This window comes from Pipistrellus hanaki (assembly GCF_964339955.1).
Source record: "Pipistrellus hanaki genome assembly, chromosome: 5".
Taxonomy (NCBI): domain Eukaryota; kingdom Metazoa; phylum Chordata; class Mammalia; order Chiroptera; family Vespertilionidae; genus Pipistrellus; species Pipistrellus hanaki.
The window spans coordinates 79,183,954-79,197,709 of record NC_140507.1 but is presented as its reverse complement, the minus strand read 5'-3'; the positions used below and the strand labels follow the sequence as shown (position 1 = coordinate 79,197,709).

Here is a 13,756-nt window from a genome sequence, read left to right as displayed (position 1 = left end):
TCACCCAGAACTGGGATTCAGTGCAGTCGGAACTGGGGTTAAGCACAGTCTGGAGCTTTTATCTCCTTCCTGGTAGGGAACGCCAACCACGCAATTGGCCACCCCTCCTCTCGGGCTCCGTCCTCTCCCCACGTGCGCACCTTGTCTCCGTACCTTAGGCTTTTACAGCTCCTCTGATTTTCCTTCTGGTTTTCTCTTTCCTTCTAGTTGTAGAATTTCCAATCAGTCAACTTTCCTATAGTTCTGGATGATGTCCACTTTATATTTTAGTTGTATTTTTTGAAATTGTTGTGTGAGGCTGCAGTTAGGCGTTTACCTATGCCACCATCTTGGTTTCTCCAATGCTTGTTATATGCCTACTCCTATGGCTTAGCAGTGTGGCTGGATTCAGTTGATGTTACTGAGTGACTGATTGAATGCAGGACACAGTTAATCATTGTTTCTCTCCCTCTCCCTAAATCTCTCTCTCTAAAATCAATAAAAAAATATATTTTAAAATGCTTAAAGTGGTAAATTTTGATATGGGTATTTTTACCACAATTAAATATGTTGATAAAAATGACTTTGGTATAAAGATAAATATAATTTTAAAATTCAGATTATTATACAATTATTAATATATATAATTATACAATTATATTGTATGGCAAACTATTGTATATTATATAAATAAATTACAGTTCCATGTTATATATTCATGTTTCTTCTGACTTTAAGAGAAATTAAAATGGCCTGGCTGGTGTGGCTCAGCGGTTGAGTGTCAACCCACAAACCAAGAGGTCACTGGTTGGATTCCCAGTCAGGGCACATACCCGGGTTGCTGCTTAATCCCAGTGCAGGAAGCAGCCGATTGATGATGTTTCTCTCTCTCATCATTGATATTTCTATCTTTCTTTCCCTCTTCCTTTCTCTCTCTCAAAAATCAATAAAAACATATAAAAAAAAAAGAATTAAAAAAAAGAAATTAAAATGAAAACATTTGTGCCAGTCCCTTCGTTAGTGTCTACCGTGGCTGGTGAAGAAATCGGCCTGGGGAAGTTGGCAGCAGGGAGGAAATGCATTTCTTTTTTCTTTCTTTCTTTTTATCATTGACACTATTACTGCTGTCCAGGTATTCTCCCCAGGAAATGCATTTCGAACATTGGCATGCATCAGACGTCCCTGGGATGCTCATTAGAAATGCACAGCCCTCAGCTCTGCCCACTGGGATTCAGATTCTGTAGTTCCGGAAGGTGGTCCAGGACAGTGGTTGGCAAACAGTGGCTCACCAGGCACATGCGGCTCTTTGGCCCCTTGAGTGTTCTAACGCCACTTCTTCAAAATAGACTCGCCCAGGCTGAAAACCGACTTCTGCGCATGGGCCATGAAGGTTCAATTCTGTACGTGCACACCCGCACGTGGTAATTTGTAGAAGAGCCTCATTCAAGGGGCCAAAGAGCCGCATGTGGCTCTTGAGCTGAGATTTGCTGACCACTGGCCCAGGAGGTGTTCTCAGGAGGATGGGACCTGGACCATTCTTTGGGGGCCGTGGCATATCTCCAGGTGGGGGCACCCCCTCCCTTTTTAAAGTCCTGACTTGACCCCACTTGCTGGGTGGCTTTTGAAACCTTTCCACTGTGTGGAGCCTATTTCTCCATCTTTCCCACAGGGATGATGACACCCGCATGATGGTGCCATTGAGAGCTCCCTGGGTGCCCACAACTCGGCCTGGGGCAGCAGCTGAAATCTCAGCTCTGAGACAACAAAGGGGGTTGTGCAAACGCTGGGGGGGAACACTGGGTGACTGAGGTGACAAATGGGCCGGTTCAATCAGAGGTAAGGCATTGTCTGGAGGGGAGCATTTGCATCCCCAAGTGAGGCTCCTGGGAAGAACGGATGGACAGAGATTCAGGCAAAGGGAGAACCCCAGCCCCAGAGAGGACCTGCAAGAGGCTCAGTAGGGTGGAGGCGGCAGCTCTGTGCCCTGGAAGGATGTATGGACTGCACCAATGGACTCCGTTCTCTCTGGCTGTGAACAGTAGGGGACACTGACCCATGGAGAGTGAGAGGGGATATTGCCAGGCTGCCTGCCTCTGACTACCTTGTCCTTTCCGACTTACCAAACGGAAGGCAGCTCCCCACAATAATTAGCAGCTTGGAACTGTCCCTACATCCTGCCTACACTTCTTTGCAAATAAAGGCAGTTCTCATCATTCACTGTTGTTATATTCTTTTATTTTTTTTATTTATTTTACGATTTTATTATTATTTTTTATTTATTTATTTATTTATTTAAAAATATAGTTTATTGATTTTTTTTGCCCCCCTCCCTCCCTCTCATACATACCTTCCCTCCCTAGAGTTTTATGTCCATTGGTTGTACTTATATGCATGTATACAAGTCCTTCGGTTGATCTATTATCTCCCTCAGATCTCCCTCCCCTCCCCACTGTAAATTGACAGTCTGCTTGTTGCTTTACTGTCTCTATATCTATCTTTTGGTTCATCAGTTTATAATGTTCTTAATTATCCATAAATGAGTGAGGTCATGTGGTGTTTCTCTTTCATTGATTGGCTTATTTCACTCAGCCTGATGCTCTCCAATTCCATCCAGGTTGCTGCAAATGATGAGAATTCCTTCTTTTTTATGGCAGCATAGTATTCCATTGTGTAGATGTACCATGGTTTTTGGATCCAATCATCTGCTGACGGGCACCTAGGCTGTTTCCAAATTCTGGCTATTGTAGATTGTGCTGCTATGAACATAGGGGTGCATATATCCTTTCTGATTGGTGTTTCTAGTTTCTTGGGATATATTCCTTAGGAGTGGGATTACTGGGTCAAATGGGAGTTCCATTTTCAGTTTTTTGAGGAAACTCCACACTGTTCTCCACAGTGGTTGCACCAGTCTGCATTCCCACCAGCAATGCACGAGGGTTCACAACCTTGCCAACACTTGTCGTTTGTTGATTTGTTGATGTTGGCAGGTGTGAGATGGTACCGCATTGTTGTTTTGATTTGCATCTCTCACTGTTGTTATATTCTATAGTTACCCAAATAAGCAACCATTGCTCCCAGCGGAAATACTTTAAAAGGATAGGTTCTTTTGAGCCTCTGGTCATAACATCTTTGTCAACTGCTCAACACATTGATAGAAATATCAGTGATGAGAGAGACTCATTGATCAGCTGCCTCCTGCATGCCCCCCACTGGGGACTGAGCCTGTAATCCAGGCACATGCCCTTGACCTGAATCGAACCTGGGACCCTTCAGTCTGCAGGCTGACACTCTATCCACTGAGACAAACCAGCTAGGGCCATAACTTTGTTTAGTGTTTCTGTTTAAAGATGCCTTAGTTAATACACATTGTTCAAACATATATTATTGTGAGTCACTAATATTAATAACTTAAGGTCAACAGAATAACTCATGGCCAAAGGAAGCTTGTCTAACACACCATTTTCTCTTGAGGTACATCACTGTCTTTTTGCCTAAGGAATGTTTCCTGAGATTGTTTCTATAGAGCACTTCAGAAACAATATTAGGAAACTTTTTAAAGAGCAAAATTACCAATGGAAAAACCAAAAATAAGAAAAACATGGCACTAGGTAGACCTCACAAATGAAGCTTGGTTTTAAAAAAATTATAGTTGACATATATCTGCTTCCTGTTGGTAGGTATCCCGATTGGTATAGAGATGAAGACAATTTAAAAAATACATTTTTATTAATTTCAGAGGGAGAGATAGAAACATCAATGATGAGATAGAATCTTTGATTGGCTGCCTCCTGTATGCCCCCTACTGGGGATCAGCCTGCAACCTGGGCATGTGCCCTTAACCGGAATCGAACCTGGGACCTTTCAGTCTGCAGGCGGAAGAAGCTCTATTCACTGAGCCAAACCAGCCACAGCAGGAAGAACATTCTTGACCCTCGGGAGCCCCTGATGACCCTCTTAAGGAAGTCCCTCTTAAGGAAAATGGCTTTGATGCCTAATGGTTCTGAGTCAGAGATGGTTCATTTGAACCCCTCAGCCCTACTCCTTCTCATCTCTTTGATCCTGGGAAGGAAGCTACTTATTTTCTGTGTATTTCTGTGTATTTCCTGTCCAATGGGCATAATTGCCATCATCTTCCCTTGGTTGTTTAGGAGATCAATGAAGGTCATGGTGAGCCCATGGCCGATGCTTGCAGTGTAGAGCAAGGGAGAGTGCAGACCCAGGTTTAGCCCTACTTCCTCTCTGGCTCTGTTACCCTGGGCAAGTGAGTTCGCCTTCCTGAACTTCATTGCCTTCTCTGTAAAATATTGGTGGGGCTAAGTTGTGTCCATGTGCCTAAAAGATAATATTTGTGAGGGCCATTCTTCGCTTATTCACGGTCAATTCCACGAGAGAGGGACCATGCCTTTGTTGGTCTTCAGTGTATCCTCAGCACTGAACACAGCCTCTAGAGAACAGTTGCTTAGGAAATATTTGTGGCTTGATTGGACAGTGTATCCTATGTATGCCACACCCTGAGACCTCCACACGGAGAGCAGATGATTGTGACAGCTTGGTGTGATGGGAGGGTGTCAACAGGCTAGGAGAACAGAGAGGACAAGCTGATGGGTGGGTGGTTGCAGCTGGTGGGCTTCCTATAAGCGGCCATGCTGCAGCTGCATCCAGAAAGACGATGTTGGCTGCAATTGGTTTATTTGTTAGCTCTTTGAGATCTGGGGCCAAGGCAATCTTGCTCACTGTTGCACTCCCAGTGCCTGGCTCAGAACCTGAAACTTTGTAGGGCCAGAGGGGGAGAAAGCAAGCAAGCAAGCTATGGGAAGGAGCTCCCCCCCCCCCCCCCAACCCCTCTTGGTAAAGGGAGCAAAGGGCAGTGGAACTCAATCCCAACTTTCCCCTTGAGCTGCTTGGGGTCTGGGAGAGTAAGTCTCCGGGAAGCTGCTCCACCTCTCTGTGCCTGTTCCCTCAACTGGACAATGATAACGACTCAGCGCACTGAGGGTAGTGACTATGCAGTCGCCCTTCTACAGGCCTTCTGCATGTCAACGCATCTTATCCTTACAAGCCTTTGAGGTGGGTGCTGCAATTCTTCCTACTTACCGGTGGAGACACCCCAGGCCACATAGCTTGGAAAGCCAGGTTTCGAAACCACGGAACCCTGGTGGTATCCACATCCATCCAGTTGACTTCCAGAATACACCGCTCCCAAAGTGCTGTAGAGTAAATGATGGCTATACAGGAGATATCTAATAAATGCAATTATTGTTCTTTTTAATTATAATTCTGCTAGAGGGCGCTCGGAGGGATGGAGGGTGACTCAAGGGGGAGGGAGGGTCACCAGGCTGAGAGTTTCCCAGGGAACCTGCCAGGGGGTAGGGTGTGTGTGTGTGTGTGTGTGTGTGTGTGGGGGGGGGGGGGTGTTAGGGGGTGCGCCTGCTACTTGGCAGCCTTGCTGTCCGCTTTTGGCGGCGGTATTTGTGGGTGGGTCCCAGGCTTTGGCGGCAATGTTTGCAGGCGGGTCCCAGGCTTTGGCGGCTGTGTTTGCGGGCGGGTCCCGGCCTTGGGCGGCGTGCGCGGGTTCCAGTCGTTGACCAGGCTCTGCGCCTCCTGGTAGTTGACGTGCGGGTGCCGCTGGCGGAGGCGCAGGCGCACCACGTTGTAGTCCACCTCGTGCCCGATCCTCTTGCAGTCGAGGCTGCGGGTGAGGTTCCGGTGCGTGGAGCGCAGGTCCTCCAGGTTCTTCTCCACGTTCGAGATGTGGCGCTGCAGCTTGTCAGTGCCCTGGCGGGGGTGGAGGGGTGTGGGGGTGGGGTGGGGGGAGAGGACGGGCCGTGTTGGGGGACCGCCCAAGAGGATGCAGAAAAGGGAGGCGGGAGGGGATGAGGGCAGGGAGGAGGCGGGCAGACTCCTCTGGGCCAGAGGTGCGCATGGAAGGGAGCAAGCTGAAGAAACGGTGCGCCTCGGATTAGGGGGTGGGGGTGGGGGAGGGATGGGGTCAGGGGAGGGGTGGGGCCTGGGGAAAGGGAGAGGGAAGCGGCCGGGGGTGGGGCCTGGAGTGAGGGCCAGCACCTGGGCAAGGTGAGCCAGGAGCTTGCTCAGGGCGGCACTGAGAGAGGAGTGGGACCATGAGCCAGTGGGGCGGGTGCGGGGGCAGGGGGTGAAGGGTCTTACTGGCGGGGACGCACTGGGGAGGTAGTGGAAGGACTGACCAAGCCTGGTGCGAGGCTCCTCCCTGGGCCCTATGTCCTCAGGGCGGAGATCTCACCCAGGGGAGTGAATGGGAGGGGGGGGGGGGGCGTACCAGGGTGAGGTGCACGGGCTCCGGGAGCTGGGTGCCCACGTGCCTCTGGTACACGCGGACCAGCGGTCTGTCCAGCTTCTCTCGAGTCTCCAGGTGACACTTTGACAGAGGACCCTGGCGGAGGGGGGGTGCCGAGCAGTGAGCCCCCCTGGACGCGTGCATCCCCCAGGCCTCCTCCCCGCAGGCCCTGCCCCGGTAACCGTACCTTGATGAGGCCGCGAGTGATGTACATCTCCTGCTTGAATTTGTTGCACCGGTGGATGGTCCCCCTCATCAGGCCTACCGACATGTTCATTTTTTCCTGGGGGTGGGGGGTAGGGAGTGGGGGGGGGAGCGCAGGGGGGTCACGCTGGCACCCCGTCCACTCTCTCCCCGTGTGCCCCCTTCTCGGCCTCAGTACTCTCCCGCCCGGGCCCCCGGACACCGCCTCCGAGGGCGCCCACCTTCAGCTCCGTGGTCTCGCGCATCTTTATGGCCAGCGAATTGCACACGCTGTCGCTGATCTTCCGCTGCTGCTCCCCCACTTCCTCCTCGTTCTTGGCCATTTCCTGCAAGGTGTCCTTGGACTCCATCAGCAGCCGCTTGGCTTGGTTCAGTGCCATGGCGCACTCTGCAGGAGGATGGGGCCCTCGTGGTTGCCAAGCACCCCCCCCACCCTCTCTTTTGTTTATTTTTTGTGTGTGGTTAATCCTCACCTGAATATATTTTTCCATTGACTTTTATATATATATATATTTACAGAGAGGAAAGGAGAGGGATAGAGAGCTAGGAACATCGATGAGAGAGAAACATTGATCAGCTGCCTCCTGCACTCCCCCTTACATGCCCTTGACCGAAATCGAACCTGGGACCGTTGAGTCCACAGGCCCACGCTCTAGCCACTGAGCCAAACCCATCAGGTTGACTTTTTATCTTATTTTATTTTATTATTTTATTTTATTTTATTTTATTTATTTAATTTTTTTTAAGAGAAAGAGTGGAAGAGAGAGGGAAAGACAGAGGGAAACATGATGTGAGAGAAACACATCGGTCCTGCAGGAGCCCTGATCAGGTCCAAGGCTGGGGGAGAAACCTGCAACCAAAGTAGGTGCCCTTGACCAGAATTGAATCCGGGACCCATTGGTCAGCAGGCCGAAGCTCTATCCACTGAGCCAAACTAGCTAGGGCTGCATCCCTTTCTTTATTGCCACCGTGGTGGTGGGCCTTGGGGGAGGGGGCTTTCCTGAGGGCCTGGGAGAAGGCCCAGGGGAGGGGCTGGTGGAGTGAGGAGAGGGTGTGGGAAGCAGCAGTAGGCAGGGTGAGGAGCTATTCCAGAAGAGGGGCTGAGCTGGAGCCTGGCTCTCAGCACTCTTGTTTGGTCTAGGCCGGGGGACAATGCCCCAGGAAAGGGGACAGCTGAGAAGTGGAGGGGAGTGGGTGAGCACCCACCACAGTGGACTCCTTTCTGAGGGAGCCTACCTGGTGTGTACGAGCCCACGGGGTCTATAGGCGGCGTTTTCTGACCCTGAGTGTGGGGGGTGGGGATGCGGGAGAGGTCCACCCAGGAGTGGCGGCCTGCCTGCTCCAGAACCTTGTCCAGGGGCTTGTTCATTAAGTCCACAACTTGGAGCCTCTCCTTGCAGCAGAAGTCCAGGGTGTCTCGGCAGGAGGCCAGGGCCTGGGGGTGAGGAGTGGGAGAGAAGCCGAGCTGAGGTCAGAAAGCATGCTGGGAGGGTGGGGGTGGCTGGAACTGATTTTTCTGCTGAAAAGTGTTTTTGCCTCTGAACTGACCCTCTTCCGTTCTAAATGTGGCTGAAAAGAAGCAATTTTCAAGTTGATGTTCAGACTCCCCACCCTCTTACCCTCAGTCCAGAAGCCTTCGTGACCTTGGGAGTGGGGTGAGTAGGAGCAATAGGACAGGTGGCAGCTTCCCTGTCCTGGGTGTCCATTGCTTAGGCTCTGTGTCTGGCTTTGCCCTGGCACCCTGAGGAAGCCCCTCCCCCATCGACTTCCCTATCTGTATAGTGGAGAGGGAGCCCTGGCTATGCCCACATCTCTGTCTTCCTGTGCCATCCTTTCCTCTTCAACTTGCATTCTCCTCATCCCTAGCCTCAGAGTCCCACTTTCTCTTCTCTAATGAGTATCAGGAGCCCTCTGCAGTCCCCAGAGTCCCTCTCTCTGGATCTACTGCATCTGGACCTTCACCTCATCCAAATCCTATTTCCACCATTATAAAATGAAGCATCCTAATATATAAAAACCCTGGGTCCATCACATCCACAACCACCGGAGCCTCGACCAACCAGAAGTCAATCCTGCAGTCAATGCTGGGTTGCCATGGTGACCCAGCACTGACTGCTGCAGCTGCAGGTGTGGTGACCCAGCACTGACTGCTGAGGGGGCTGCGAATCAGGCCCAGAGAGAGGCCTGAAGAGAGAAGCAGGGTCTGATCTGTAGCCTCTGTGGCAGCTGTTGATAAGCACTTGCCTCACTCTTTCTCTCTGAGCCTGGCCAGCAGACCTGCCTCCATTTCTCTCCAGGCCTCCACAGGGGCTGCTGATTAGCCCTGCCTTTCTGATCAGGCCCCATTGATAGGCCCAGATACACTGATTGGCATAGAAACTGACCAATGAAAACCAAATCTGGGTCAACTGTGAGGAGCCAATAGCTGCTTAGGAGGCAGAGCTTTTGACTCTGACTGGCATAGAAACTGACCGATCAGAACCAAATCTGGGTGAAGTGCAAGGGGCCAATGGCTGCCTAGGAGGCAAAGCTTTTGATGCTTACTAGAATAGAAACTGACCAATTAGAACCAAATCTGGGTAAACTGTGAAGAGCCAATGGCTGCTTAGGAGGCGGAGCCTTTGACACTACTTGGCATGGAAACTGACCAATCAGAACCAAATTAGCTGGCAGAGGAGGACAGTTGGGGTGAGATCAGGCTGGCAGGGGAGGACAGGGGTGATCAGGAAGGAAGGCAGAGGCAGTTAGGGGTGATCAGGACAGCAGGGAAGGGTAGTTGGGGGCAATCAGCCCTGCAGGGGAGGGCAGTTGGAGGTGAGATCAGGTCAGCAGGGGAGGGCAGTTGGAGGTGAGATCAGGCTGGCAGGGGAGGGCAGTTAGGTGTTAATCAGGCTGGCAGGGAGCGGTTAAGGAGTGATCAGGCTGGCAGACAGAAGTGGTTAGGGGCAATCAGGCAGGCAGGCAGGCAGGTGAGCAGTTAGGAGCCAGCAGTCCCAAATTGTGAGAGGGATGTCCTACTGCCAGTTTAGACATCAGCAGTCAGACATCCCTTGAGGGGTCCCAGATTGAAGAGGGTGCAGGCTGGGCTGAGGGACCCTCCCTCCGCCCCCAGTGCAGGAATTTCATGCACCAGGTCTCTAGTATATCTATAATAATAAAAACCATAATATATTAATTAGACTGGGCAGCTGAACAACCTTCCAGATGTCCTTCTGGAGAATTCGAATGAAGCTGGTGCTGCGAGGGCCAAGGCCTTTGCATGAATTTTGCGCATCGGGTCTCTAGTATATACACTGAGTGTCCAGATTGCCAGATTATTATGATCTCTGAACGCATAATAATCTGGCCACTCAGTGTGTGTGTGTGTATATATATATATATATATATATATATATATATATATATATATATATATATTTCTTAGAGGCCCGGTGCATGAATTTGTGCATGGGTGGGGTCCTGCCAGCCTGGCTAGGGGAGGGGACATGGGTGGTTGGCCAGGTCTGCCTGTTGGTTGAACTCCTGGTTGAGGGACAATTTGTATATTAGCCTTTTATTATATAGAATATATACTGAATGGCTGGATTATTTCGTGTTCAGAGATAATAATAATCTGGCCACTCAGTGTATATATATGAATTTTAGGCATCGGGCTTCCAGTATCTAAATATATAAAAAGCCAGCAACTATAATGTCATAACAACCAGATAACTGGTCACTATGATGCCCAGCTCCTGCCCCCAGCTGGCCCCAACCCTGATCAGCCTCTCCCACCCTGATTGAGGGTGGGACAGCTAGCCAAGCTGTACAAAGGTTCAGTTATGCAAGATGAGTAAATTCTGAAGAGCTAGTGTATAGCAATGTGCCTATAGTTAACAATTCTGTATTTTGTAATTGACATTTGCTTAAAGGGTGGATGGTAAGTATTCTCACCACACAGCGAAGTAACTATGTAAGGTTCTGTATACCTTGATTGTGGTGATTATTTCAAATGTATACATATACCATATCTCAGGTTGTACATTTTAAATATATATATTGATTTCAAAGAGGATGGGAGAGGTAGATAAAGAAACATCAATGATGAGAATCATGGATTGGCTGCTTCCTGCATGTCCCCCACTGAGGATCGAGCCCACGGCCCTGGCATGTGCCCTGACCAGAAATCGAACCGTGACCTCCTGGTTCATGGGTCGATGCTCAACCACTGAGCCATGCCACCCAGGCTACCTGTACAATTTACAATTGTTAATTATACCTCACTGAAGCTGGGGAGAAAAGGATTCATGACCTAAAACCACAGTCCTGCCACTGGCTAGTTCTGTGCCTGGGGTGGGGCCATCTCTCTCTGAGCCTCAGTTTCCCCATCTCCAATAAGAGACCACAGTTTCTACTTCATAGGAGAGCTTAAAGGAGCTGACGCAATGCCTGCACTGGGCTTGGCACAGAGAGGGTGTTCACCATCATTCCGAGGCCCAACCCCATCCCTCAGAGCAAAGCAGAAATCCAGTGACTGTCAATTCGGAGTGAGTGGGTTGAGAGGTGTGTTGTTGTTGGTCCCCAAGATCGCAGCGGTTCGTTCCTTAGGCAGCCGGGGGTCCCCCTCCAGCCCTCTTCACTGGGTCCCAGGGATTCACGACCTTGAGCAGGGTCTCTGATTTTTCCATATCTTTCTCCATCTTCCTCTTCATGCTCTTTAACTCCTCTTTCTCCCAGATAAGCATGCTGTCAGCTTTGTCAGGGATCTGGAAAGCGAGGAGAGTTCTGCTAGCCAGCAGGAGGGTGGTAGAGGTTTGCCAACCTTATAAACTCTCTGGGTTGGAGGGATAGGGTCGGGGGGTCTCTCTGAGACGACTTTATCCTTTCAGGGGGCTGGAGAGTGGGGCTGGGTATCTCCCTTTCACAGGTGGGAGTCCAGTGAGCTAGGATGAAGGTTTCTCTAGGACTGGGGGCCCCCTTCCTTGAGTGTTATTCTCCCCTCTTCTCCCCACTACCCACCTTCCTGGCCAGTAGTGAGGAATTTCATTATAGGGATGATGAGAGCTTGTTTTATTATTATTATTATTATTATTATTATTATTATTTATCTTACTCTCTGAATTTCGGGGCTGGGACGAGGAATACAACCCCGTGAGTGGGGTCTCATCCCTTCCCAGGGAGGCTGGAATGTTCCCGCTTTGGGGTCTAGGTCTAGAGGGTTTCACTTTGGAGGGAGATTTCATAGGACCGGGACTAGGGAGGGGCTCTCTCTCCCTGGCTGGAATTAACTCTTGGGTGTGGGCCCTGAGCGTCTGAGGGTCTCAACCTGTAGGCAGGACCTGTTCCTTTATTTTCCCATGAGGCCTGGGGAGGGTTTTTCACTCATTGGGGCTGGCGAGAGTTTTTTTTTTTTTCTTTTTTTTTTTTCTTTTTCTTGTTTGTTTTTATAAACGTTTTGAGGCAAACTTCATGGGTTGGGACCAAGACATCACCCATTCTTTTTTTATGGGTGATGAAATAGGAAATTCTGCACATTTCACTGGGCGTGGCATTGAGGGTCTCATGACCACAGGCAGGTCTCACACCGGGGGCCTGGGGGGCTGGGTGGGCGATTGCTTGCCTGGGTTGGGGGTTGTGAGCTTCACTGGGAAGAACTTCATCTTCCATCTTCTGTCCCTCACTGGGGGACTGGGAAACATCCCATCTGGGCTAAGGGGACTGAGGATCTCATCCTCATGTGGAGGGGGGGAGGTTAGGGGGGGGGAATAAATCTCCCTCTCTGGGGCTGGGGACCAAGGCACCTCATCTTGGGGGTGTCCCCCTCTTCTTGGGCCCTTGCTCCCTGGAACTGGGGCCTGGGATGGGTGCTCTCTCCGCGGGGCGGGTTTCTCTCAGGGTGAGCTAAGGCAGGCTTCTGTCTTGGCGACTGGGCTTGGGTGGAGGGGGTGGGGGTGGGGTCTCCCACCTTCTCAGACTCGGGCCGGTAGCCCCGCAGCTTGACGCTCTGGTGGTTGATGAGCAGGCCCTTGCGCACCTCGCTGAGCCGGTGGTCGGTGGCGTCGCGCTGGCGCTGCAGCAGCTGCAGCTGCCCATTGATCTGCTGCTGCGCGCGGCCCAGGCGCGCGGCGGTGAGGCGCGACCCGCGCGCGTGCGCCTGCACCAGGTCCACCGTCTGCAGGGCGCGCGCGTCGCGGTTCAGGGGCAGCGGCAGGCGCGCGTGCCAGGCGGGCGGCTTCATCTTGCTCTTCCACAGCGTGACGCCCTCGCCCGGCGGCGGCTTCTCCAGGGTGCTCCCGTCTTGGAGCATCTCCACGTGGAAGCGCCAGGGCAAGATGTAGGCGGCCCGGCACAGGTGGTGCGCCACGTTCGGGTCCCACACGCTGTCCTTGGGCTGCCACATGGTCACGGCCTCCTGCCCGCAGCGGGCCGTCAGTCGATGTGCCTCCAGCATCTTGGCCTGGGCCTCCTCGCGCCATTGCGGGGCCCCGACGCGCTTGCTCTGGCTCTGCTCCACCTGGGGGATCAGCACGGGCATGGCCCCTGCTGGGTGCCCTGCCTGGGCCGCGTACGGGCGTCCTCCACGGGGAGAGGGACACTCAGCGACACGCCCTTATCTCCTGGCCTGGAGCGCGAGGGGAGCGGAGCCCTCATCACAATGATGACCGCGGTGACAGGAGGGCGCACAGAGTTCTGGGGTGGGGTCGGGGGAGGGGGAAGGCCACAGGGAGGCGCCAGATGGAGCCTTTGGAGCTCTGTAGAGGTGGCTTGGAGTCCTAGCTCCTTGAGAAAGAGGACCTCATTCTACCTCCTCTCCCTGTTACTTCTTACCCGCCAGCAACAGGGGCCTCTGTCCGGCTCTTTTTAGGACATGCTCAGCCCTCCCTCCCTGCAAAGCGTTGGACTCTCTGTTCCCTCTGCGAGGCATATCCCTTCCCCTGTTCTTCCCATGGCTGGCTCATGCTCAGTCTGCAGAACCCAGCTCACACATCGCCATCTTCAAAGGAACTTGCCCTAGCGCTGTAGCTAAGCCTCACTCTCCCGTCACGCCGGATTGTTAGTGCAAGAAACAGAAAAGGGGACCTCACCATCAGAATCACAGTAAAAACATTCAAAGAAATACAGAGTCCTGTCTGAACTTCCTGTTTCCATGGAGGAAGAAAACCTGTTTCCCACGGAGACATATTTGTATCACATATTTGTCCTCATCCCCCCATTCCCATCCCAAACCCCTCCTCACACATGTCCCCACCCCCCGGTTATCTATGACCACTGGTTAGGCTC

At 51.7% G+C, this 13,756-nt stretch overlaps 1 protein-coding gene across 1 annotated transcript; it reads right to left on the bottom strand.

Moving 5' to 3' along the window:
• Positions 1 to 5,409: 5,409 nt before the first annotated feature.
• TEKTL1 (tektin like 1) lies at positions 5,410 to 13,010 on the bottom strand (the record flags this gene model as incomplete). The annotated part of the gene is made up of 7 exons (XM_084885372.1): positions 5,410 to 5,754; positions 6,275 to 6,388; positions 6,480 to 6,575; positions 6,718 to 6,884; positions 7,733 to 7,931; positions 11,137 to 11,241; positions 12,441 to 13,010. 7 exons carry the CDS (start codon positions 13,008 to 13,010, stop codon positions 5,410 to 5,412), a joined length of 1,596 nt encoding a protein of 531 aa, XP_084741498.1.
• Positions 13,011 to 13,756: the final 746 nt, after the last annotated feature.